At 43.1% G+C, this 23,720-nt stretch overlaps 1 protein-coding gene across 1 annotated transcript in view; it reads right to left on the bottom strand.

Moving 5' to 3' along the window:
* NWD1 (NACHT and WD repeat domain containing 1) overlaps positions 1-23,720 on the bottom strand; it is a 69,736-nt gene continuing 46,016 nt past the window's right edge. The window contains exons 10-15 of the mRNA XM_036241443.1: positions 23,042-23,132; positions 19,821-19,975; positions 7,311-7,587; positions 5,242-5,795; positions 2,638-2,743; positions 1-302 (exon numbers count right to left, since the gene is read on the bottom strand). Of these exons, the coding sequence (XP_036097336.1) occupies positions 1-302; positions 2,638-2,743; positions 5,242-5,795; positions 7,311-7,587; positions 19,821-19,975; positions 23,042-23,132 (1,485 nt within the window). The remainder of the gene's footprint in view (positions 303-2,637; positions 2,744-5,241; positions 5,796-7,310; positions 7,588-19,820; positions 19,976-23,041; positions 23,133-23,720) is intronic.

Below are 23,720 nucleotides of genomic sequence, written 5' to 3' on the forward strand. Positions count from 1 at the left end.
CTATACTATCAGGCAGACTTGTGAATGTTTGTTTGATTTGCATTTATTTCTCTGGGCATTTCCTAATCCTGAGTCCTGCAGTGTCCCTGCAGCAGCAGCCAGCTCTTCTCTCTGCCTTGATTTGACCATCCACACTGCCTTCTTGAAGTTTTTGAGAGGATCCTGCTGGGAGGCTCTTGATGAAGGGCACTGGAATCGTTCACGGATGAGATAGCCATGTCTGGTGGGAGCAATGAAGCCATTGGAAGTTGGGATGATTCTGTTCACTATGGCATGGACAAACTGGATGGCCAGCAGGGTGCCTGTGGGGGGTGGAGGTCAGGGCAGCAAAAATGAGAAAACCGGGGTCACAGAGATTCAATTTCACATGTTCAAGAGTTGATTGCATGAAGTTAAATATGTTATGCCCTTTACTGGGTCAGGCATGACATCTAACCTCTCAGAGTCCCTCTTGCTTTATCTATAGTATGGGAATGATAACTGAACCTATGTGCCAGAGGGAATTCTGAAGGTTTGAAGATGCCATGTGGGTGCTTAATATCAATTTCAGCCCTGAGTGAACTCAGTAAATATTATTATTATTATTATTATTATTATTATTATCATCACTGGAGGAAGAGAAGGAAGAGAAATTATGAACCTGTCCAGGATGGGCTTTTAAGGCCACATTCCACAGACCTCAGCTTTTGAGCCATCTGTGACATTTTGCTAGGCATCTTTGCTGCACTGTAATAGACCACAATGTATTAGACTATAATGTATTACATTACAGTGTATTAGATTGCAATGTATTGGATTACAATGTATTGGATTAGACTGTATTCTATTATAATTAGTTTGATTATAATGTATTCTATTACAATGTATTTGACTTTACCTGATATTCATTCAGACACTTGCTTGCTTTGTGACCTTGGGAAAGTCCTTTAACCTCTCTGAACTACAGCTTCTTCATTTGTCAAATGGCAACAACACTTACCTCCCAGCCACTGTCTACAGGAAACAGTGTAGGAAGGTGACAAAGGTGAGCACAGGGAGCAGGCAGACCTGCTCCCACCCACGACCTCACTGTGTGACCTTGGGCAAGTTACCCCATTACTCAGAGTCTCAGTTTTTGCTCTGTGAAATGGGGGTGACTGTTGAGAGAATGAAATTGCTTGGTGACAGTACCCAGTACACAAGAAGTGTTAACTTTTATTAATATGTCCTTAGTGTAATATTGAACAGATCAAGAGATGTGGGGTTTTCAAAGTGGTATTAAACAGTCTGCCCCTGACTTTTATGGGGCCTGGGGCAAGAGAATAAATCAAGGCCCACATTCTACCAGATATAATACGTAAATGTTCCATATCCAGCTAATAAACTATTAAATGAAATATGTTCTATCCTCTTACATTGATGGATATACCTTTGGAACCATCTGGAAGGTCAGGTTTAGGTTGAGAATTCTCGGTCTTCTCAGTTCCACCCTGGAATGTGGTGGTGTGGGAGAGCCAACCCCCAGCTGTCTGTGGCTCAGCCCCCTTCTCTTCCCACAGCCAGCTCCATCCTATACTCCTAGGGGCCTCACACATCTCAACTCCATGCACAACACTCCATTGCTGCCCCGAGCCTAGGGGTATGCACATTGGGCGCACAGTCCACCCTCAGAAGGATGGCCCTGAGGAAGAGGTCTGTGTAGGCCCTAATGAAGGCTTCATGATGGATTCCTGAGAATCAGAACACAACCAAGGACACTTGCAGGCAAGCTGACTTGCAAGCGAGTCATGCTGGTCAAGCAACTGCAAGCAGTTCTTGGAACAGAGTCTTGGACTGTCTCCGGGTTCTCAGGGTCATTATGACCCTAGTAAAAGAAAACATATATTGTTATGCCTTGCAGACATGGGAAACTCCCTTTACAATAATCTTAAGAACACATAGGCTGCATTCCTTTCTTAAGACATCATGTTAAGATGGTTTTTAACCTTTTTCCTTTTTTTTTTTATCATCACCCGAGGACATTTTTCCATTTTGTGTACAGATAGAGTGGGAGGGAGAGAGAGGAAGGGAGAGAGAGACAGAAACATCGACGTGAAGGGACACATCGAGTGGCTGCCACCCACACGACCAACCAGGGCCGGGGACAAACTGCAACCGAAGTACATGCCCTTAGCAGGAACCGAACCCGGGTCTCTCCGGACCGCAGGCCGACGCTCTAACCGCTGAGCCAAACCGGCCAGGGCATCTTTTTCCTTTTTTATAAATCACAGTTAAGCATTATTTGAGCTTAGATGTAACCTTGGGTGGTGGGGCACTGATTTATGTAACCTTACACAGTAAAAACCATGATGTTTAGGAGGAGTTTTGCTACATGCCTGAGAGAGCTGTAGCCCTCCATTCATCTTGAATACATCTTGCCTGCTGATGCTTTCTTCGCGTCCCCGATCATTTTGAATGCAACAGCTTCAGGCCAGATGGGAAAAGTGTTCTGGAGTTCCAAGTACCCAGAACATGGGTCTCGAAAAGGAGCTGTAGTTCTAGGTACACCAGTCCCCTTAGCCTGTAGAGGCCTGGGAGGGAACAAGCCAGAGGAGGCCAGAACAGGGCTTTCTTCTCCAGATATAAGATCAGTTCTGTTCTCAAAGCAAAATGACTCACCATCTAACACACTCCAGACGATTATGGAGCGATCCCTCAAGCCAGCATACACATACTTGTCATCCTTGGAGAAGCAAGCACATTGGACTCCACGACAGTAAGAGTTCTGTTGAAAAAGACAATGTGATCTTGATTTCAGACTGAAAGACACACAGGAACCAGCCCCCAGGTATGTGTGTAGGAACCAAGGCTGTAAGGACCCCACAGGAGATGGATCCAGGGAAAAACTGGAGGGACAGGTAGTATTGATATTTCCAGAGTCAAAACACACCTTCACTGAGACTGGATTGAGCCTTAGAGATATTTTGCATTGTAGTGAAGAAATTCTAGGATTTAATTCTTAAATGACCTCAATTATAGAAGTATTAGCTATAATTGTCTTTAACTAAAAGCATTGTGCTAAATGCAAGAGGGGACCCTGGATTGGATCCTGGAATGGAAAATGGGAATTTGTCAAAAACGTACAATTTCAATGAAGTTGATAGTTTAGTTAATAATATTGTTCCCACATTAAGTTCTTAGTTTTGACAAACACTCTTGTTACATAAAATATTAACATTAGGGGAAGCTGGATGAAGGGTGAATAAATAGAAACCTTTGTACTATCTGTAAATCTAAACTTTTCTGTAATTCTAAAATCATTCCAAAATTAAGTTTGTTTAAAAACAAAATCATAATACTTTCAACAATAAAGATATAAATAAATAACTACCAGAAAGCTAGGTGTATTTAACTGCAGTGGTGACATTTCCCATCTCAACGAGACAAAACATTACTTACATTCCAGCCTTATAGTGACTTCATAAAAATAAGTAAGTCAGGTGGGACAGAGGCTTTTTAAGATCAAACTACTCATACTCTGTTCTCTTAGTACAAGATCATCTCCCTGTGTTTATTAACAACTTTTGCATCTTGCAACCTAAGGTATGGTCTTCATTCCCCATCTGAAAAACTAGAATAATAACCCCAATGGTACAGGATTGTTGAGGGTTAAATTAGAGAATATTTTAATATGTGTATTTTTATATAGTATATGTTTTCTATAAATATATAACATAGTTCTTCATAATATTGATACAAAAATTATAATAGCTCCTTGAGATAGGCAGTATGAACTCCAAGACATTTTGTATATAAAGGAGTTACCAGTTTCCTGCTTCAGAGCTTTTGCAGCTACTGTTCCTTCTGCCTAGAATGCTATTCCATAGGGTTTATTTGACCTTAACCAGCAGCCCTTGCTACTCTCTACCCTCTTGACATTGCCCTATTTTTTTCTAAAGGCCTGTTGTTCCCCAACCGTTCACATATTTGCTGCTTTATTTTTATTTCACAGGCATTTATTGAGCCCTGAGAATATGTCAGGAGCTCTCCTAAGGGCGAGGGCCATCTCAATGAGCAAAACACAAAATTCTGCCTTCACAGAACTCTCAGTGTCACCCCCACTAGAACATGGCTTGAAGATTGTTGGTGGGATTGTTGGTGTCACCCTGGTCACAGCTGCTTCCTCAGTGCTAGAAAGAAGTCTGTCATGGGTGGTGCAGTTAAAACTGGTCAGTGAAAGAATGACATAGTCAGGGTTAGGGAGAGTGAGGCAGGACAAAATCTTGTCTTGATTTAAAACTTTGATATGTTTTCCTTTGTGGATTTTTTGCATTTGTTGTGACTTATTTTTTTATCCTCACCTGAGGACAATTTTTCCATTTTTTGTTCAGATAGAGTGGGAGGGAGAGAGAGAGAGAAACATAGATATGAAAGGGACACTGAGTGGCTGCCACCCACATGACCCAACTAGGGCCGGGGACAAACTGCAACCAAGGTACGTGCCCTTAGCGGGAACTGAACCCCAGTCTCCGCAGGCTTACGCTCTAACCGCTGAGCAAACCGGCCAGGGCTGTTGTGACTTTTTAAAACATTGTATTAAGCACAGCTTTGGCTCAGTGGTAGAGTGTCAGCCCACGGACCAATGAGTTGCGGGTTTGATTCCAGTCAAGGGCACGTACCTTGGTTGCGGTTTGTCCCCGGCCCTGGTCAGGGTGGTGCGGGAAGCAACTAGTCAATGTGTCTCTCACATCAATGTTTCTCTCTCTCTTTCTCTCCCTCTCTCTCTCTCCCACTCTATCTGAAGATAAATAGAAAAATATCCTCAGGTAAGGATTTAAAAACAAAACAAAACAAAACATTGTATTAAGCTCTGGCCCATTTGGCTCAGCAGTTAGAGTGTTGGCCTGAGGACCAAAGAACTGTGGGTTCAATTCCAGTCAAGGGCATGTACCTCCATCTCGGTTCGTCCCTGGCCCTGGTCAGGGTCATGCAGGAGGCAACCAATCGATTTCTCTCTCTCTCTCTCTCTCCCTCCTCCTACTCTATCTAAAGATATTTTAAAAAATATTCTTGGGTGAGGATTAAAAAAAACCACATTGTATTAAAATATTATTTCTCTTGACTGCTGAGTTTTGGGGCACCCTCTTAAACTCTGCTCCTGAGGTGAGTGCCTTACTTTTCTTATCCTAGTCCTGACCCTGGTCAATGGCACATAGTGTGCGCACTTAATCAGTGATGCCTGTCATCAGTTTCCTAACACCAGGACCTAGCATGGCTACATACCGTGTAACTCATCTCGAATTTCCACTTGCATGCCTGCAGGTCCCAGAGACACAGCAGGGCTTCCTCAGACCCGCTGACCGCCAGCTGCTCCTTGTGGCTGACCTCCACGCAGGTGACCCGGCTCCCATGGGCCTCCAGAGGGAACACTTTGGAATTTGCACACTCGTAAAGGAAGAGGTCACCATTGGTCATGCCGTAAATCACACGGTAGTCAGCCAGGACTGCCACACTGGATATGGTCACAGGCAGCTGGGTATAGAAGGTGTAGATTGGCCCATCGATGACTGGACAGGGGTCCCTGGGGTTAATAATATCCAACACCAGGACAATGTTGTCATAGGCGATGGCCAGGCACTCCTCGCCCTTACTCAGGGCCATGCAGTTGACGGCTTTCCGGGCTTCTGGAGGGGGGATGCATGTCACATCTTGCCTGGAATTCAGGGGGAACACCAGGACGATGCCGGAAATGAGGCCAGTGAAAAGGAGCTTGGCCTGCTCGGCGACCTCCAGACACCTGACCTCACTGGAGGTGTCCAGGGCATCTTGTTCTTCACCTGCCACAGGGAGAAGACCTCATCAAGAATGGATCATAGGAACACTCCTTCCACGGTTTTTCTGATTTTCAATACTTTCATTATCCATAAACTTCAACATGGCTACTACAAGTTTCCCTGCTTCCACCCCTGCCCCAAACCATCCAAGATTTTCAAAGTAAAAATACATCATGTCACTGCCCTGCATACCACCATCCAGTGACTTTCCACTCCCCTCACATGACCTCTCAGACCTCTTCCCAAATGTTTCCTTTATAAACTTCTGTAAAGGCTGAAGAGTAAATACTTTAGCCTTGCCGACTATATGCTTTCTGTTGCAACCATTGAATTCTGTCTTTGTAGCCCCCAAACAGCCACAGAAAATACACAAACGGGTCTATCTGTACTTGGCCCTCAGGTCTAGCTTATCCCCTACAATGCTTTGTTTCTTTGTGTCTTATTTGCCTCACAACTAACAGGCAAGCACCTTGAGAATCTGTCTTGCTCACCAACTCCCTTCCCCCTGAGCCTGGCACTAAACAAAAATCTGTCAAGTCAATGAATGCATAAACTTGAGAATGAATTTCTTTTCTTAAATTATTTTATCATAAACAGGAATTTCTATATCTCCATTCACCCAGTGGGGACTGTCCCAGATACTGTTGGTAACACAGCCCGTTCCCCCAGACCCAAGGCTGCCACTGCCCCCGAGAAGGGAGCTCTCATCTGGAAATGCCTGGGGGCTCTGCCTACTCCCAAGGATGGCACCAGGAAAATGACTGCCTGATAGAGGGCACAAAAGGCTGGTCCTCTTGCTTCAAATGGGAAAAATTCTGAGGTGCAATTTATGCTCTGCAGCTCCCTGTGGGAACAGGCCGAGCCCCCCACCCTTACTCAGTCCTTCCCAGCCCCAGCCTGCTTCTTCACTCCCTCGCAGGCCTCTCCTGGGAGCTCCCCTCTACACACCACTTGGGCAAATATCCCCATCACATGCCCTGCTTTCAGGGGAACCTGAACTAAAACAGAGACTAATAAGGCCAGTTATCAATTGCCTTATGCCAGAAATTTGTAAAACCAACTCCCATTTTCTATTAGTCACTTCCCATTTCACTGGAGTTATGAGGGTGATATGGACTGGATGTTTGTGCCCCTCCCAAATACATACGTTGAAATCCTAACCCCTAATGTGACGGTGTTTGGAGGTGTAGCCATTGGGAGGTGATTAGGTCATGAGGGTGGAGCCCTCTGGCTGGGATGAGTGCCCCTAAAGGGGAGACGTGAGAGCTTGCTCTCTCCTTTCCCTCACTGTGAGGACACAGTGAGAAGATGGCCATCTGCAATCCAGGAAGAGAACCCTCATCAAATACTTGATGTGCTGATACTTGACCTTGGACTCCCAGACTCCAGAACTGTGAGAAATAAATGTCTGTTGTTTAAGCTCCCCAGTGATGGTATTCCGTCATAGTGGCCCGAATAAACCAAAACGGGGGCTTCAGTGCTTACCCACACAAATGACAGTGCTTATATCATACAAACCTTCTGCCAAGTCCCAAATGATGACTTTGTTTTTGTCCCCAATTTTGGGGAAGTAAATGTAGCTGCCATTGTGTGACATGGCAGTGAGGCCAGTGCGGTCCAGAAATGGGGCAGAGACCCTTGGCTTCTGAATGTAAGTGAGGTCCCAGACTTTGAAGGATGAGGACTGCTGAGAAGCAGATGCCACCAAGGCGCCACTCTGGGCCAGAAGGCTTACGGGGGCCCCGACGCCTTCCAGGATGTCCAGCAGGGTCCCCTGTTCTGACAGACTCCACACCTGCGGGTGGAGAGCAGAGGAGCAGAGCTGACTTCTTCCTTATGCTTCCTTATGTTTTCAAGATGTAGCTTGAAAACATGCTCAAGTTCATTTGTCCACCGAAAGTGAATTCTTAGGCTGAGGTTGAAAGGCCTTCATGTTTCCCCACCCCCTAAAACATGCCTACATCGTACCACCATGACAGTTTTCAGAGTGAGTTCCAGGGAACCCCTGGGGGGCAACCCCCTGCCTTTTCTGTGAAAGCAAGACTATTTTCATAATAATTCTAAGATATTATTTGATTTTTCCATTCATTTCCTCTCATGATCAAATAGTGGAGTTTTCCAGAAGTTATGGGACATGTGATATTGTAATATCACCCTCTGTTACTGCACATACACACCCTGGGAGTTTCTTTTTTGTAAACATAAGGGCCTTGAGAAACCCAAAGAAAACTATAAAGATAAGGGGTTAATGAAGGCCTTGGGAAACTCAGAGGAACCATGAGAAGAAAGAGGTTAATGGTTGCTCTGACCTAACAGCTCCTCTCACCCCCCTTCCATCAGTCCCCCCACTTAATGGTGCCAAAAGCAGCACCAAGAGAATGTAGTTTTTTTCTGAAGTTTGTGCCTTTAAAAGTGGGCAACAAAGAAGGCTTGGGGCTGTCGATTTGGGGAGAGCCCCCCTTCAGCCCACCAGTGAATAAAGTGCTCCTTTACAATTCAGCTGTGCATCTCTAGTTATCTCGCTGACCATTTGGAGGCCCCAGAGAGATACCTGGTGTTTTGTGACTCCAAGGGCTAGATGCCTAGGATGGGCAGCCTTTCCTGATCCCTAGAGATCTGAGGGGAGGCGCCTCTTGAGTTCCAGGGCCCTGAAGATCCTACTTGGATTTTCAACAAGTGGCTGGGAGATGCCAAGACATCCCCAAAAAGATTAAAGGAGACTTTGTAAAAGCCTCTGGAGATAGGTTCTGGGTGACCAGTCTTTCTGGGTGAGAGTAAGAGGGCCGGACATGGCGCAGCCTCTCCTCTCCTGAGAATCCCCCTCAGACGTTAGGTGGGGTTCATTCTGTTCCCACTGGATAAGGAATTTTCCTTGGCCCACCAGTGGGGCGGAAGGAGAGTCTGATCACTTCCTGGAAACTTCTGGTGTGTGAATGTGACTGTGTGAATGTAATTGTGTGTGAGTGACTGTGCTCCACGATGCTTGTTAATTCTCAGTCTTCTTTTTTCTGTTTAATCTGAGGCCAGCTTGCAGCTAAACTTATCTGCCTAGGGAGAATGGATAATAGGCAAGGTTCCCAAAAGACCCCCCTCAGATGCCTCTTATAGAATTTCATGGAAGCTTTTAGAAATAAATATGGGTACAGAGTTAAATTCTCAACAGGGACACCCCTGGGGAAGAACAAGGTAAAAGAATAGCAAAAGTAATAAAAGGAACCTTAAGGGAAACAGAGCCCATAGAAAAGGATCACCCTAGGAAGGGTCAGGATGGCAGGCCCAGGACCCAACTAGGGAAGAACCAATACACCTACAGTAAAGAGGAAGGACACTGGAAGCAAGAGTGCCCAAAATGGCCAGAAAGGAGAGACAAGGCAAACAGACATATCCCAGCTGTCCTTAACTTAGAAGAATGACAGGGCTAGGGCTCCTTCCAACTGAGCACCCCCTGGGAGACAAGACAATAGGGGACAAACTAGTTAGTTCCCTGGTAGATACTAGTGCAGCAGACTCAGTCCTGACAGAGCCAGTGGGGCTCTAACTTACCCCTGGACTTCAAAGAAGACTATAGATCTTGGGAAAAATACTATGACTCATTCATTTCTGGTCATGCCGGAGTGCCCATAACCCCTACTCAAATGTGATCTTCTTCAGTGACTGTTCGATTGCTGGCCACTGCCACTCTAGGCCAGCACCCCACCAAATTCCACAAGACGTTGGCCATCAATCTTGCCATCCTGCTTCTAGACAATGACCCAGAGAAACCTTTGCATGACTGCCTGGAGGTAATCAACATAGTGCAGACGGCCCGCCCAGACCTCAAGGATATCCATTGTCATCATCAGATGAGATATTGTTCACAGATGGAAGCAGCTATGTCCAGGAAGAAATCAGGTATGCCGGGGCAGCAATAATAACTCTGGTCTGTGTCATTTGGTCACAGTCATTAAGTAGAGGAACTTCAGCCCAACAGGCTGAACTCATAGCCCTAATTCAGGCTCTCCAATGGGGCAAGGAAGATCTGCTGCAGATCAGAAAGCTTAGGAGGCAGACCTAAAAACAATGGGGCCTCTCCAGATACACTAAGTCAGAAAATGACTTAGCCAAGCAGAAACAAGCCATAAAGGAAATCAATGGACAATGGACACTGCCTGATGAGAGGTTATTAGTCCCAGAGGCTCTAGGTTGGACTTTAGTCAACCAGCTGCACCAGACTACCCACTTAGGTACACCAAGCTTACTGAACTCCAGAGAGACAGGCAATATCCAGTAAGGTCACAGGAAAAGGGAGAAGGTTTAGAAAAACAGGAATGTGTGGGTCTAAGTAGGGAGGAGGAGAAAAAAAGCTGGGGAGGTGCAGACAGCAGATAGATTGAGCAAGCTCTCAGGTTCGTGTCAGGGGAGGGACTAGGAAAGTCGCAGAGGGTCTGTGCAAGTTGAAGAAGGATTGTGTAGAGAAAATAAACAGAAGAAATCAAAAGGTGGGAAAGAAAAGATAAAAGAAAGGGACATACATATTACAGGAAGACAGGACATTGGAGGAATACTCAAGAAGGGAAAAAAATAAGACACTGAGAGAGGGAGAGCTTGCCTCTGGTAATGGAATAACAGTCTGAGATGTAGTAAAGGGAGTAATAGGCTTAGGCTACTCCTGCCCCTTGGATCAGACAATAGCCCTGCCTTTGTAGCAAAGATATCACAGGTTATCTCTAAGAGGTTAAATATAAATTGAAAGCTACCTTAAAGAAAACCTTAATAAAATTTACTTTAGAAATCGGTGAAAACTGGACCACTCTGCTCCCACTCACCCTCTTACAGTTCTTGCAGGCCCTGCAGTCTGCCCAGAAAGCTGTTAATAAACATGTCTGCTACGCCCTGCCTGTGCCCACCTCGGACCCTGTGCACCCTTTCTAGCCCAGGGACTTGATATGGGTAAAGAAGTTCACCACCCAGGGACTGACTCGCCTGGAAGAGACCATACACTGTCATCCTGCCTGCACCAATGGCTGTCAAGGTCAACGGCATCCTGGTCTGGCTGTACCATTCCCAGCTGAAGGCAGGAAAAACAGAATGGACGGTCCAGGCCTCTCCAGATCCCTTAAAAATGAGACTCTTACGTTTATTGGGACTCTAATTTTTCTGATTATGACTATACAGGGAAATCTTTATAGATCTTGGCCCCAGTGGAACTGGGAACTTAAAAATGGGATATTGGGGGAGGTCTTAAGAAATGTCATCACAAAGGGGATAGAAAACCTGTTTTCAATCTCGACCTATGTGACCTCATGAGAGGCACCATAGGCACAGATAGTATTACTGAAGATTGATGTCATATAAAAGGGCCCATACCCTGGGGTTGTGGGACACCTATTGGGGAATGGGACTACAAGGGATAGGAATCTATATATGCCCAGGGAGTGGTACAGTCACCACAAGTTACTTGAATGCAAATCAATACTTTTGTCCATCTTAGTATTGTGAAACCATATTTACTACTAAATGCTATCTAAGAAGCAGGGACCAGGCCAAGTTAACTTTGGGGAGATCCAGGGGTAAGGGACTTACATATTCCCACCTAAGTATAACCTCCAGCAATACAAAACAACAAGGTTTAGATCTCTTTTTCCTCAAACAGGAAGGACTCTGTGTGGCACTGGGCAAAACCTGCTGTTTCTATGCCAATAATTCGGGAACAATACAGGGACAGAGTTAGTATCCTTAATGAGAAAGAAAAAAAAGGTCAATGATTTGACTTGTACATAAAACCAGTGGAGATGTAATAACTCCATTCCGACACTGCACATACACATCCTGGCAGGTTTTTTTTGTAAACATAAGGGCCTTGAGAAATCCAAAGAAAACTATAAAGATAAGGGGTTAATGAAGGCCTTGGGAAACTCAGAGGAACCATGAGAAGAAAGAGATTAATGGTTGCCCTGACCTAACAGCTCCTCTTGTCCCCCTTCTATCAGTTCCCCCCCTCCTTAACGGTGTCAAAAGCGGCACCAAGAGAATTTAGTTTTTTTCTGAAGTTTGTGCCTTTAAAAGCGGGCAACAGAAAAAATGGCGGTGGAGAGAATGGAAGCTACACAGACCATCTCCCAGGACCAAACTGGAATTACAACTAAAATAAAGGCAAATCGTCAGGAAAAAGCAACAGAAAAGCAGCTTGTGCCCTGGCCAGTTTTCTCAGTGGTTAGAGTATCAACCTGCAGTCCAGGGACGCCTGCATTCAGTTCCTGCTTAGGGTGCATGCCTCAATTGCAGTTTGTCCCCGGCCCTGCTTGAGTCATGCAGGAGGCAGCCACTCAATATGTCCCTTTCACATCAATGTTTCTCTCTCTCTCTCTCTCTCTCTCTCTCTTTCTCTCTCTTTCTCTTCCTCTCTCTCCCTCCCACTCTATCTGAACAAAAAATGGAAAAAATGTCCTCGGGTGAGAATAAAAAAAAAAAGAAAAAAAGCAGCTTGCGAGGAACATATAACCAGGGACACTGACCTGATCCTGGTAGGATTGCGGAGGCGTGAGAGGGGGGCTGGGAACCCACAGACAGCAGCAGCCTTAGCTGTGAGCAGCACCCTCAGGTTAAACTCCCAAGCGGTTCCACAGTGCAGAGCCAGGACCGACGCTAAAATAGCCACAGCCACTCACCTTGGGCTCCAGCAGAGGGAGGGTGGACTGGACTGGAACTGTGTGGGGACACCCAGGATTTGGAGGATGCTCAGAGCTTTTGCTGAGTTGCAGCCATGCAGGCTGGTGGTCATCTTACTCCTTCCCAGGGCTCTGGGGAGAGGCAGTGGGCTCTGGGGAGAGACAGTGGCCCCTCCCTCAGAGATTCAACCCCACCAGGTGGGCCATTGAAATGCAAATTGAGGCCCATTGACAACCAGCATCTACCCCACCCTCAGAAAATCCTCTTACACTGAACACCTGAGGGAGTTTTTCATTCAACTGAGATTCCAAGGCTCTTCAAGTAACTTCTGCTAATAGCCTCTAGGCAAAAAGCTAGAGGATAATGGAACCATTCCTGGGCTTGCAACTCTACCCAGGAAAGTAAGACATGACAGTGGTGTTTAATATGGGTCCTCCCTTGCTCATCCAAACCCAGTAGAGGGAGCCACAAACAGCAGAACACCAACACCCACAGGGAAAATTTGGCAGGCTCCAAAACCCTCTGAGATAGCCAAAATGGTGAAACAAAGAAACAAATCTCAAATGAAAGAACAAGAGAACTCTACCGAAGATGAGATAAATGAAACACAGTTAAGGACGTTAACAGAGTTACAATTCAAAGCCATGATCTTGAGGAAGCTCAATAGTATGTGTAAAGACATCAACACCATGAGTAAAGACATAGAAAAGTTGAAAATCAACCAATTGGAAATTAAAAACCACCAAGAAAAATATAAAGAAAGACATAGCAGAAATAAAGAACACATTGGAAGGACTAAACAGCAGAGTAGAAGAAACTGAGGACCAGATCAGTGAATTAGAAGACAGGGTAGAAAAAAATCAACCAATCAGAAAACCAAAAGGAAAAAACAATTAAAAAACAGGAAGAAAGCTTAAGAGAACTGTGAGACAACTGGAAATGTAATAATATTTGCATCATAGGAGTCCCTGAAGAAGAAGAAAATGAGCAAGGATTAGAGAATATATTTGAAGAAATAGTGACAGAAAACTTCCCTAATTTGGTGAAGGAAGAAGGCATTCAAGTCCAAGAAGCACAGAGAGCCTCAAGTAAGAAGAACCCAAACAGGCCCACACCAAGACACATAGTAATCAAAATGCCAAAAATTAAAGACAAAGAGAGAATCCTAAAGGCAGCAAGAGATAAGCAACAGGTTACCTACAAAGGAACCCCCATAAGGCTCTCAGCTGACTTCTCAAAAGAAACACTACAGGCCAGAAGGGAATGGCATGAGATAATCAAGGTCATGAAACACAAGGAACTGAATCCAAGACTACTCTATCATTCAAAATAGAAGGTCAAATAAAGAACTTCCCAGACAAAAGAAAAAAAGGCCTTAGCACCAAACCAGCACTGCAAGAAATGTTAAAAGGACTGCTGTAATTAGTAGAAGAAATAGGAAGAAAAATATAACCACACTAAACAAAAAAATGGCAATAAATAAGTACATATCAATAATCACCTTAGCCCTGGCCAGTTTGGCTCAACGGTTGGAGCGTCGGCCTGCGTTACAGAAAGACCCGGGTTCAGTTTCTGCTAAGGGCATATAACTTGGTTGCAGTTTGTCCCCGGCCCTGGTTGGTCGTGCAGGTGGCAGCCACTCGATGTGTCCCTTCACATTGATGTTTCTCTCTCTCTCTCTCCCTCCCGCTCTATCTGAACAGAAAATAGAGAAATGTCCTCAGGTGAGGAAAAAAAAAATAATAATAATCACCTTAAATGTAAATGGATTGAATGCTCCCATAAAAAGATACAGAGTAGTTAATTGGATAAGAAAGCATGACTCATATATATGTTGTTTACAAGAGACCCACCTCACAACAAAAGACTCACATAGGTTGAAGGGATGGAAAAAAATCTTCCAAGCAAATGGAAAGAAAAAAAAGCTGGGGTAGCAATACTCATATCTGATAAAATAGATTTCAAAATGAAGGCCACAACTAGAGACAAAGAAGGCCACTACATAATATTAAAAGGATCTATCCAACAGGAAGATATAACCTTGGTAAACATATATGCACCCAATATAGGAGCACCAAAATATATTTAAAATCTTCTGGAGGACTTCAAAGGAAAAATTGACAGCAATACAATACAATCATAGCAGGGGACCTCAACACCCCACTGACATCACTGAATAGACCCTCTAGACAAAAAATTAGCAAGGAAACATAGACTCTAAATGAAGCACTAGACCAAATGGATTTAATAGATATCTACAGAGAATTACACCCCAAAACTAGAGAATTCACATTCTTCTCAAGTGCACATGGGACATTCTCAAAGATAGACCACATGTTAGGATGCAAACTAAGTCTCTATAAGTTCAAGGAGATTGAAATCATATCAAGCATCTTCTCAGATCACAATGGTATAAAACTAGAAATCAATTGCAACAAGAACATGCAAAGACATTGGAACACATGAGGCTAAATAGCATGTTATTAAACAATGAATGGGTTACCAAGGAGATCAAGGAATAAATTTAAAATTTCCTGGAAACCAATGAAAATGAACACACAACAACACAAAATTTATGGGATGCAGCAAAAGCAGTTCTGAGAGGAAAGTTCATAGTACTACAGGCCTACCTCAAGAAACAAGAAAAATTTCTAATAGACTATCTAACCTCACAACTTAAAGAACTAGAAAGCAAACAAAAAGAAAACCCCAGAGCAAGAAGAAGGAAGAAAATAGTAAAGATCAGAGCAAAAATAAATGACATAGAGACAAAAAAAAAAAAAAAAAAGATTCAGAGAATCAATGAAACAAAGAGCTGGTTTTTCGAAAAGATAAACAAAATTGATGGACCCTTAGCTAGACTCACCAAGAAACAAAGAGAGAGAACCCAAATACACAAAATCAGAAATGAAAGAGGAATAGTAACAACTGACACCACAGAAATACAAAGGATCATTAACACCACAGAAATACAAAGGATCATCAACAACTACTATAAACAATTATATGGCAACAAATTCGACAATCTAAGTGAAATGAACAAATTTCTAAAAACACATAGTCTCCCAAAACTGGACCAAGAAGAGATAGAAAATTTGAACAGACCAATAACAACTAAGAAAATTGAAGATGTAATCAAGACTCTCCCAACAAACAAAAGCCCAGGCCCAGATGGCTTCACAGGGGAGTTTTACCAAACATTCAAAGAAGAACTAACATCCATTCTCCTCAAACTATTTCAAAAAATTCAAGAAGAAGGAAGACTTCCAAACTCATTTTATGAGGCCAGCATAATTCTAATTCCAAAACCAGAAAAAGACACTATAAAGAAAGAAAACTACAGGCCAATATCCCTGATGAACATGGATGCCAAAATCCTAAACAAAATACTAGCAAATCGGATCCAGCAATACATCAAAAAAATTATTCACCATGACCAAGTGGGATTCATCCAAGGGATGCAAGTCTGGTACAATATTTGCAAATCAATAAATGTGATACACCACATAAACAAAATGAAGAATAAAAACCACATGATTATATCAATAGATGCTGAAAAAGCATTTGACAAAATCCAGCACCCATTTCTGATAAAAATGCTCAGCAATGTGGGAATAGAGGGATCATATCTCGACAAAATAAAGGCCATATATGAAAGATCTACAACCAACATCATAATCAACGGGCAAAAACTAAAAGCATTTCCCTTAAGAACAGGAACAAGACAGGGATGCCCACTTTCACCACTCTTATTTAACATAGTACTGGAAGTCTTAGCCACAGCAATCAGACATGAAATAAAAATAAAAGGGATCCAAATTGAAAAGGAGGAAGTGAAACTGTCATTATTGGCAGATGACATGATACTATACGTAGAAAACCCCAAAGACTCCATCAAAAATCTATTAGACTTAATAAATAAATTTGGCAAAGTAGCAGGATACAAAGTTAATGTCAAGAAATTGACGGCATTCTTTATTTTTATTTTTATTTTTATTTTGCACAGATAGAGTGGGAGGGAGAGAGAGGAAAACATCGATGTGAAAGGGACACATCGAGTGGCTGCCACCCACACGACCAACCAGGGCCGGGGACAAACTGCAACCGAGGTACATGCCCTTAGCGGGAACTGAACCCGGTCTCTCCGGACCGCAGGTGGACGCTCCAACCGCTGAGCCAAACTGGCCAGGGCTGACGGCATTCTTATACACCAATGATGAACTCACAGAAAGAAAAACTAAAAAAACAATCCCATTTACCATCATAGCAAAAAAATTAAGATACCTAGGAATAAACTTAACCAAAGAAGTAAAGGACCGATTTGCAGAAAACTACAGGACATTGAAAAAAAGAAATAGAGGAAGATATAAAAAGTGGAAGCACATACCTTGTTCATGGATTGGAAGAATTAACATCATTAAAATGTCCATATTACCCAAAGCAATCTATAGATTCAATGCAATTCTCATCAAAATACCAATGACATATTTCACAGAACTAGAATAAATACTTCAAAAGTTCATATGGAACCAAAAGAGACCTCGAATAGCCACCGCAATCTTGAAAAAGAAGGACAAAGTAGGTGGGATCACAATACCAGATTTCAGGTTATACTACAAAGCTACTGTAATCAAAACAGCCTGGTACTGGCACAAGAACAGGCAGCTAACCAGTGAAACAGAACAGAGAACCCAGAAATGGACCCAAGACATTATGCTCAATTAATATTTGACAAAGGTGGCAAGAGCATACAGTGGAGTAAAGACCGCCTCTTTAATAAATGGTGTTGGGAAAATTGGACAGCTACATGCAAAAAATTAAAACTAGACCATCAGCTTACACCATACACAAGAATAAACTCAAAATGGATAAGAGACTTAAATGTGACCCGTGAATCCATAAAAATTCTAGAAGAAAATGTAGGCAACAAAATTTCGAACATCACACGCAGCAAAATTTTCACTGATACATCACCTAAGGCAACAGAAACAAAGGAAAAAATGAACACATGGAACTACATCAAACTAACAAGCTTCTGCACAGCAAAAGATACAACCATCAAAATGCAAAGGCAACCTACTGTATGGGAGAGCATAATTGCCAATGATATCTCAGATAAGGGGTTAATTTCCAAAATATATAGAATACTCATACAACTCAACAAAAGGAAGACAAAGAACCCAATTAAAAAATGGGCAGAGGAGCTAAAAAGACACCTCTCTAAACAGGACATACAAATGGCCAAGAGACATATGAAGAAATGCTCAATATCACTGATCATCAGAGAGATGCAAATTAAAACAACAATGAGGTATCACCTCACACCTGTTAGAATGGTCGCCATCAACAAATCATCAAACAACAAGTGTTGGCGAGGGTGTGGAGAAAAGGAGACTCTAGTACACTGCTGGTTGGAATGCAGACTAGTGCAGCCACTATGGAAAAGACTACTGTGTTACCGCAAAAAATTAAAAATTGGCCCTGGCCAGTTAGGCTCAGTGGTTGGAGCGTTGGCCTGTGGTTCAGAGAGACCTGGGTTCAGTTCCCGCTAAGGGCATGTACCTTGGTTGCAGTTTGTCCTTGGCCCTGGTTGGTCATGCGGGTGGCAGCCACTCCATGTGTCCCTTTCACGTCAATGTTTGTCTCTCTCTCTCTCCCCCCTACTCTATCTGAACAAAAAATGGAAAAATGTCCTCGGGTGAGGGTTAAAAAATAAATAAAAAATTGAATTGCCATTTGACCCAGTGATCCCACTTCTAGGAATATACCCTAAGAAGCCTGAAACACCAATCAGAAGGAATATATGTAACCCCATGTTCATAGCAGCACTATTTACAATAGCTAAGATCTGGAAACAGCCCAAGTGCCCATCAGTAGACGAATGGATAAAAAAGCTGTGGTACATATACACAATGGAGTACTATGCAGCTGTAAGAAAGAAAGATCTCTTATCTTTTGAGACAACATGGAGGAACCTGGGAAGTATTATCCTAAGCAAAACAAGCCAAGCAGAGGAAGACAAATATCACATGATCTCACTTATTTGTGGAATATAATGAACATAACAGTCTGAGGAATTGCATAGATTCAGAGATGTGGAGGTAGGGTACAGACTGACAACCGTCAGAAGAGGGGGTGGTGGGGGGAGGGAAGAGATAAACCACAGAACTTATATGCATGTACGCATCACTGATGGACATAGACAACAAAGCCAGGGACGGGGGGGTGGGGGGGATGGGGAGGAGGCTGTCAATGGGGGGAAAAAGGAGAAACATCTGTAAGAAAAATAAATTAATAAAAAATAAATAAATAATAGCGGGCAACAAAGAAGACTCGGGGCTGTCGATTTATGGAGAGGCCCCCTTCAGTCCACCGGTGTAATAAAGTGCTCCTTTACAATTTGGCTGTGTGTCTCTGGCTATCTTGCTGACTTGTTACAACAATATTACAACAGATAGGAGCATGCAGAATCAAACAGGAGAGTCCAATAGTCTCCTATTGAACTAGACGTGAAAGAGATTTGCCAACATGGGAAACAGTGACACCCTTCTGAAAAGTTTTTTGGTCTGTGTCAGAAAAGTAGTTATTTTCATAAAAGTATGTTATTATGTTGACATGTCATGTTAATGAATCAATGGATAAGTATTTTGGGATTTTCTCATTTTTAATTTTTAATATGGTAATAATCAATAAATACTAAATACAATGATGGATTCTGAATTGGATACTGGAATAGAAAATAGAAAAGTTGTGGAAAAGCTGGTGAAATTGGAACAAAACCTGCAGATCAGCTAAGAGTATTATTCCAGAGTTAATATCTGGGTTTTGATAAAGGGACCGAGGTAATATGAGAGGTGAATGTAGGCAAGTGGGGTGAACAGTAGATATATATTTGGGGACTCTCTTAGATATAACTCTTCTGTAAATACTAAAATTATTTCAAAGTAAATCAGTTGTTAAAAATATATAAATCAAATTGATATGATCCACAAAAGCACTTTGCGGTAGGTGGGGGAGTCTCAATAATCTTTAAGAATGTGAAGATATCCTGAGACCAGAACTTTGGAGAACGAACCTTGAGAACTTTGAGCTTAACAGAAACTTTCCTCCCCTCCCCCAGACCCTGCTCCACTCTAAAGGTCAAAGTTCTCCTAGTCTTTCAGGTTCAGTGGGAATGCTATCTCCTTGAATATTTGGCAGTTCCCCCAGATCTGTCACTGGGTCCTAAGAGACCCCTCTTATCCTCCCAATGACCTACCCTGTTTAGCCTGCAGTCATTTTTGTGAGTTTCTATATTTTGAAGTTCAAAGGTCCCTAAAAATCATATATTTTATTTCAGAGGTAGAAGTGAGGATGACAGGCCCTAGGTCTCCCCCTCACCTGAATGAGTGCATCCCGGGATCCAGTGACAATCAGATTGTTCTCAGGACCAAAAACGGCTGTCTCAACTGTGTCTTCATGTTCAAGGTCAGTGGCCATGAATCGATGAAACCTCTGGGAGTCGGCCAAGAATATCCGCACAGATCTTCCAAAGCCTGAAATGGCAGGGACCAGGGTAATGCCTTCCATTCCTGGAGGAGCTCGAGTAATTCAATTTAGTTAACAGAGTTTTTTGAACACCTATTATGTGCCAGTAGAAGAAACACAATGGTGAGCAAAACAGACACAGCCCTCATCTTCACAGAGCTTGCCACTGGGGGCAGGGAGGATGACAGTGATCAATAATCTCACAGAAAAACAGTGAAGTTATTTATTATCAGAAGACAATGAGTTTCCCGAGGACTGGGACTGCCTATTTAAGCTGCTCATGATATTCCAGAACCCAGCACAAAGCTGGACACAGAGTAAATATGTTTTAAGGAATGAAGGAAAGAAGGAAGAAAAGGAAAAGGAGAGCAGAAGGAAGGGAGAGAGGGAGGGAGGAAGGAAGGAAAATATAACGATTACAATTTGTGATAAAGGCAATGAGGTCAGGGCACTGGCTGCCAAGAGAAAATGCTACGCAGACACACGTAGCAGAGAACGCACTGTGAAGACGGAGGCAGAGACTAGCATGTGGCCACAAGTCAGGGAATCACAAGGCAGAAGCTGGAAGAGGTCAAGAAGGGTTCTTCTCTAGAGCCTGTGGAGGGAGCCAGCCCTGCCAACACTGGGATTTCAGACTCTGGGCTCCTAGAACAGTGAGAGAAGAAATTCCTGTTGCATTAAGCAACCACAGTTGTGTAGTAGTTAACTGCAGCCCCAGGACGTGTGCGCTGACTTTAGAGGGGGGAGGAGGTGACAGGCACTGGAAAAGTGGAAACAGCATGGGACACCAGGAGACAGGAGAGGATTGGTGTGTCTGAGGAGCAGCATGGAGGCCGGTGTAGATGGAGCACAGTGAAAGAGGAGGAGATGAGCGAAAGGGTTGCCAGATTTAGCAAGACAACAGCACACCCAGTTAAATTAGAATTTCAGATGAATAATGAACGTTTTTATTAGTATAAGTATATCCCAAATATTGTGTGAAATATACTTACTATATACTAAAACATTGATTTGCTGTTTATCTGAAATTTAACTAGGAGTTCTGTATTTTATCTGGCAACTCTGCCCAAGGGGATTTGCTCATTTGCGTTCCAAATATGATCTGGGTGAATGTTGTGTTGAGAGAACCTAGCACGGAGGTGGGAAAATAAGGATTACAACTCCTAACCAACAGTTTGGTTCTTAAAACTGTGAATGGAGAAACTGTCCAGGCTTTTTCTTCTCATTGGCTGCTGGAAAGAGCTTTGTTTTTTTTTTCTTAATTTTTATTTTTTAATCCTCACCTGAAGACATGCTAAGAGAGAGAGAAACATCGATTGGTTAACTTCAGTATGCTCCCGGACTGGGGATCAAATTTGCAACCCAGGTATGTGCACTGACGGGGAACGGAACCCGCAACCTTTCAGTGCACAGAAAACACTCAGCCAACTGAGCCGCTCGGCCAGGTGATCTGTAACAAGCATTTAGATCACTGAGCTCTTCAGTGTGTGTGGCCTCAGTCCTGACGCTATTTTGTGCCTCTACCTTTGTTTTTCTTTCTTCTTTCATTCCTCTTTCATGTGTTACATTTTACACATACTTAAGCCACCTGAAATTCTTTTGGAAACAGGATAGACAGTATATGTCAATTTATCACCCATCATTTGATCTTAGAGGATAAGTGTTTAGCCCTGCCAGAGTGGCTCAGTGGTTGAGTGGCGACCCATGCACCAAGAGGTTGCTGGTTCAATTCCCAGTCAGGGCACATGCCCAGGTTGTGGGCCCAATCTTCAGTGAGGGGCGTGCAGGAGGTGGCCAATTGATGTTCTTTCTCATCAATGTTTCTATCTCTCTCTCTCCCTTCCTCTCTCTCTAAAATCAATAAAGGGAAAAAAAAAATAGTTGAGGATAATTTCATATTGAATTTTTGGATGTATTGGGTTAAATACAATATATTATTAACATGAAGGTCACACCTTTTAAAATAAGTTCATAAGAACATTCATAATTATAAACATGGCTCACATTTGTGTTTTGCATTATTGACAGCACTGGTCTACAGTGTCTTTGACCCCTGGAAATGGCTTTGCAAAAATTGGGCTGATTTTAGGTCAGTGAAAATACTCTGTATGAGACTATAATGATGGATACATGTCATTATACATTTGTCCAAACCCATAGAATCTACAAAACTAAGAGTGAAACCTAATGTAAACTATGGACTTTGGGTATCAATGTAGGATTATCGATGATCAATATACACCTCTCTGGTGGGAAATGTTGATAATGTGAGAGGCTATGCATGTGTGGGACTAAGGGGGTATATGGAAAACCTCTGTACCTTCCACTCAGTTTGGCTGTGAACCTAAAACTGATCTGAAAAAAATTAATCCTTAAAAAAAATCAGGCTCTAGAGCATATGTTAGTCACCTCCACTAGGCAGCCTTCCTTGACTGCTTCGGACTAAAGAAGAAAACCCTGTCACACAGTCCCATGACCTCTGATTCTTGTCTTTCTTGTGCCATCTTCCCTGTTAGCCTGCAAGCCCCGAAAAAGCAGGGGCTGTGTGAGCTGGCTTACCCCTGAGTGTACCCCATCCCTTCACCCAGCCCCGCTCTATCCCTGTGACTATCTAACCACTCCCATTTCAAAGATAATGAACCAGAAACCCAGAAAGGTTAGGAGATTTGCCCAGAACAGTTTGGCAAATGACAGCTGGTAAACCAGACCAGGCTGGCCACCTATTTTTTGTCTGGCCCATGAACTAAGAATAGTTTTTTCACTTTTCAATGGTTGAAAAAAACTCAGAATGAGATTAGTATTTCATGATTCATGAAAATAATATGAAACTCAAATTTCAGCATAAAGAAAGATTTATTGGTACATTGCCATACCCACTCGAAATATCATCTGGGCAGCTTTGCATTACAAGGGCAGGGTTCAATAGTTGTGACAGAGAGCATTGGGCAAAAATGTGTACTATGTGACCATTTGCAGAAAAAGTTTGTTGATCCCTGGTCTAAGACACTGCCTTCTTCACTTCCAACCAAATCCAGAGCTTTCTCCTTATCACTCCCCAGTGAGCTAAACACTACCTGCGGCAAGAAGGGACTCGTCTTCAGAAACCACCAGGAACCCCACAGCTTCCGGAAGCTTCTCCATCAGGCTGTCTCCTTCGGAGGAAACCTGTACAAAGTCAAAGATTCCCCTCAAGCATTTCCATAGGGTTAAGGGCTCAGGGTCAAGAGCTTGATGCAGGGCTCTGTTGTTCACCATGTGCAAGGCAATGTGATTCTAGGCTAATTCCTTAATCCTTGGGTATCTCAGTGTCCTCATCTGTTAAATGGGTGATGATACCAGGACTGCCTCACAGGGCTAAGAAGTGTGTAGCATGGTCCCCCTGCTTTCCACCCCCATGCACGTAGTCAGCTCTCCCAGAGTGGCAGGTATTATTATTGTTGACGTTGTTGTTGTAACAAACTCAGGGACCCAGAGAACATTCTAGCATTTGATTTCTGACCCCAGAGGAGGTCTGGAGATCTCAAATAAAATCAAAACACAAGGTGGAGCCACAGGAAGAAAGCACTGCTCTTCCCATTCCTGAATTGCAGAAATGAGTTAATTTTGTTCAAATTTAAAAGGAAGATTCATTCACTAACCCTGATTCTCAGCCCCTATCCAGCTACTGAGTTTTAAGTGCCTGACTGCCATTGGGCCCTGTGCCTAAGGGTTATGTTGATTATCTGATGGGGTTGGGGGAATGGGACATGTAGG

The sequence above is a fragment of the Molossus molossus genome, unplaced genomic scaffold (genome assembly GCF_014108415.1).
Source record: "Molossus molossus isolate mMolMol1 unplaced genomic scaffold, mMolMol1.p scaffold_m16_p_4, whole genome shotgun sequence".
NCBI classification, from domain to species: Eukaryota; Metazoa; Chordata; class Mammalia; order Chiroptera; family Molossidae; genus Molossus; species Molossus molossus.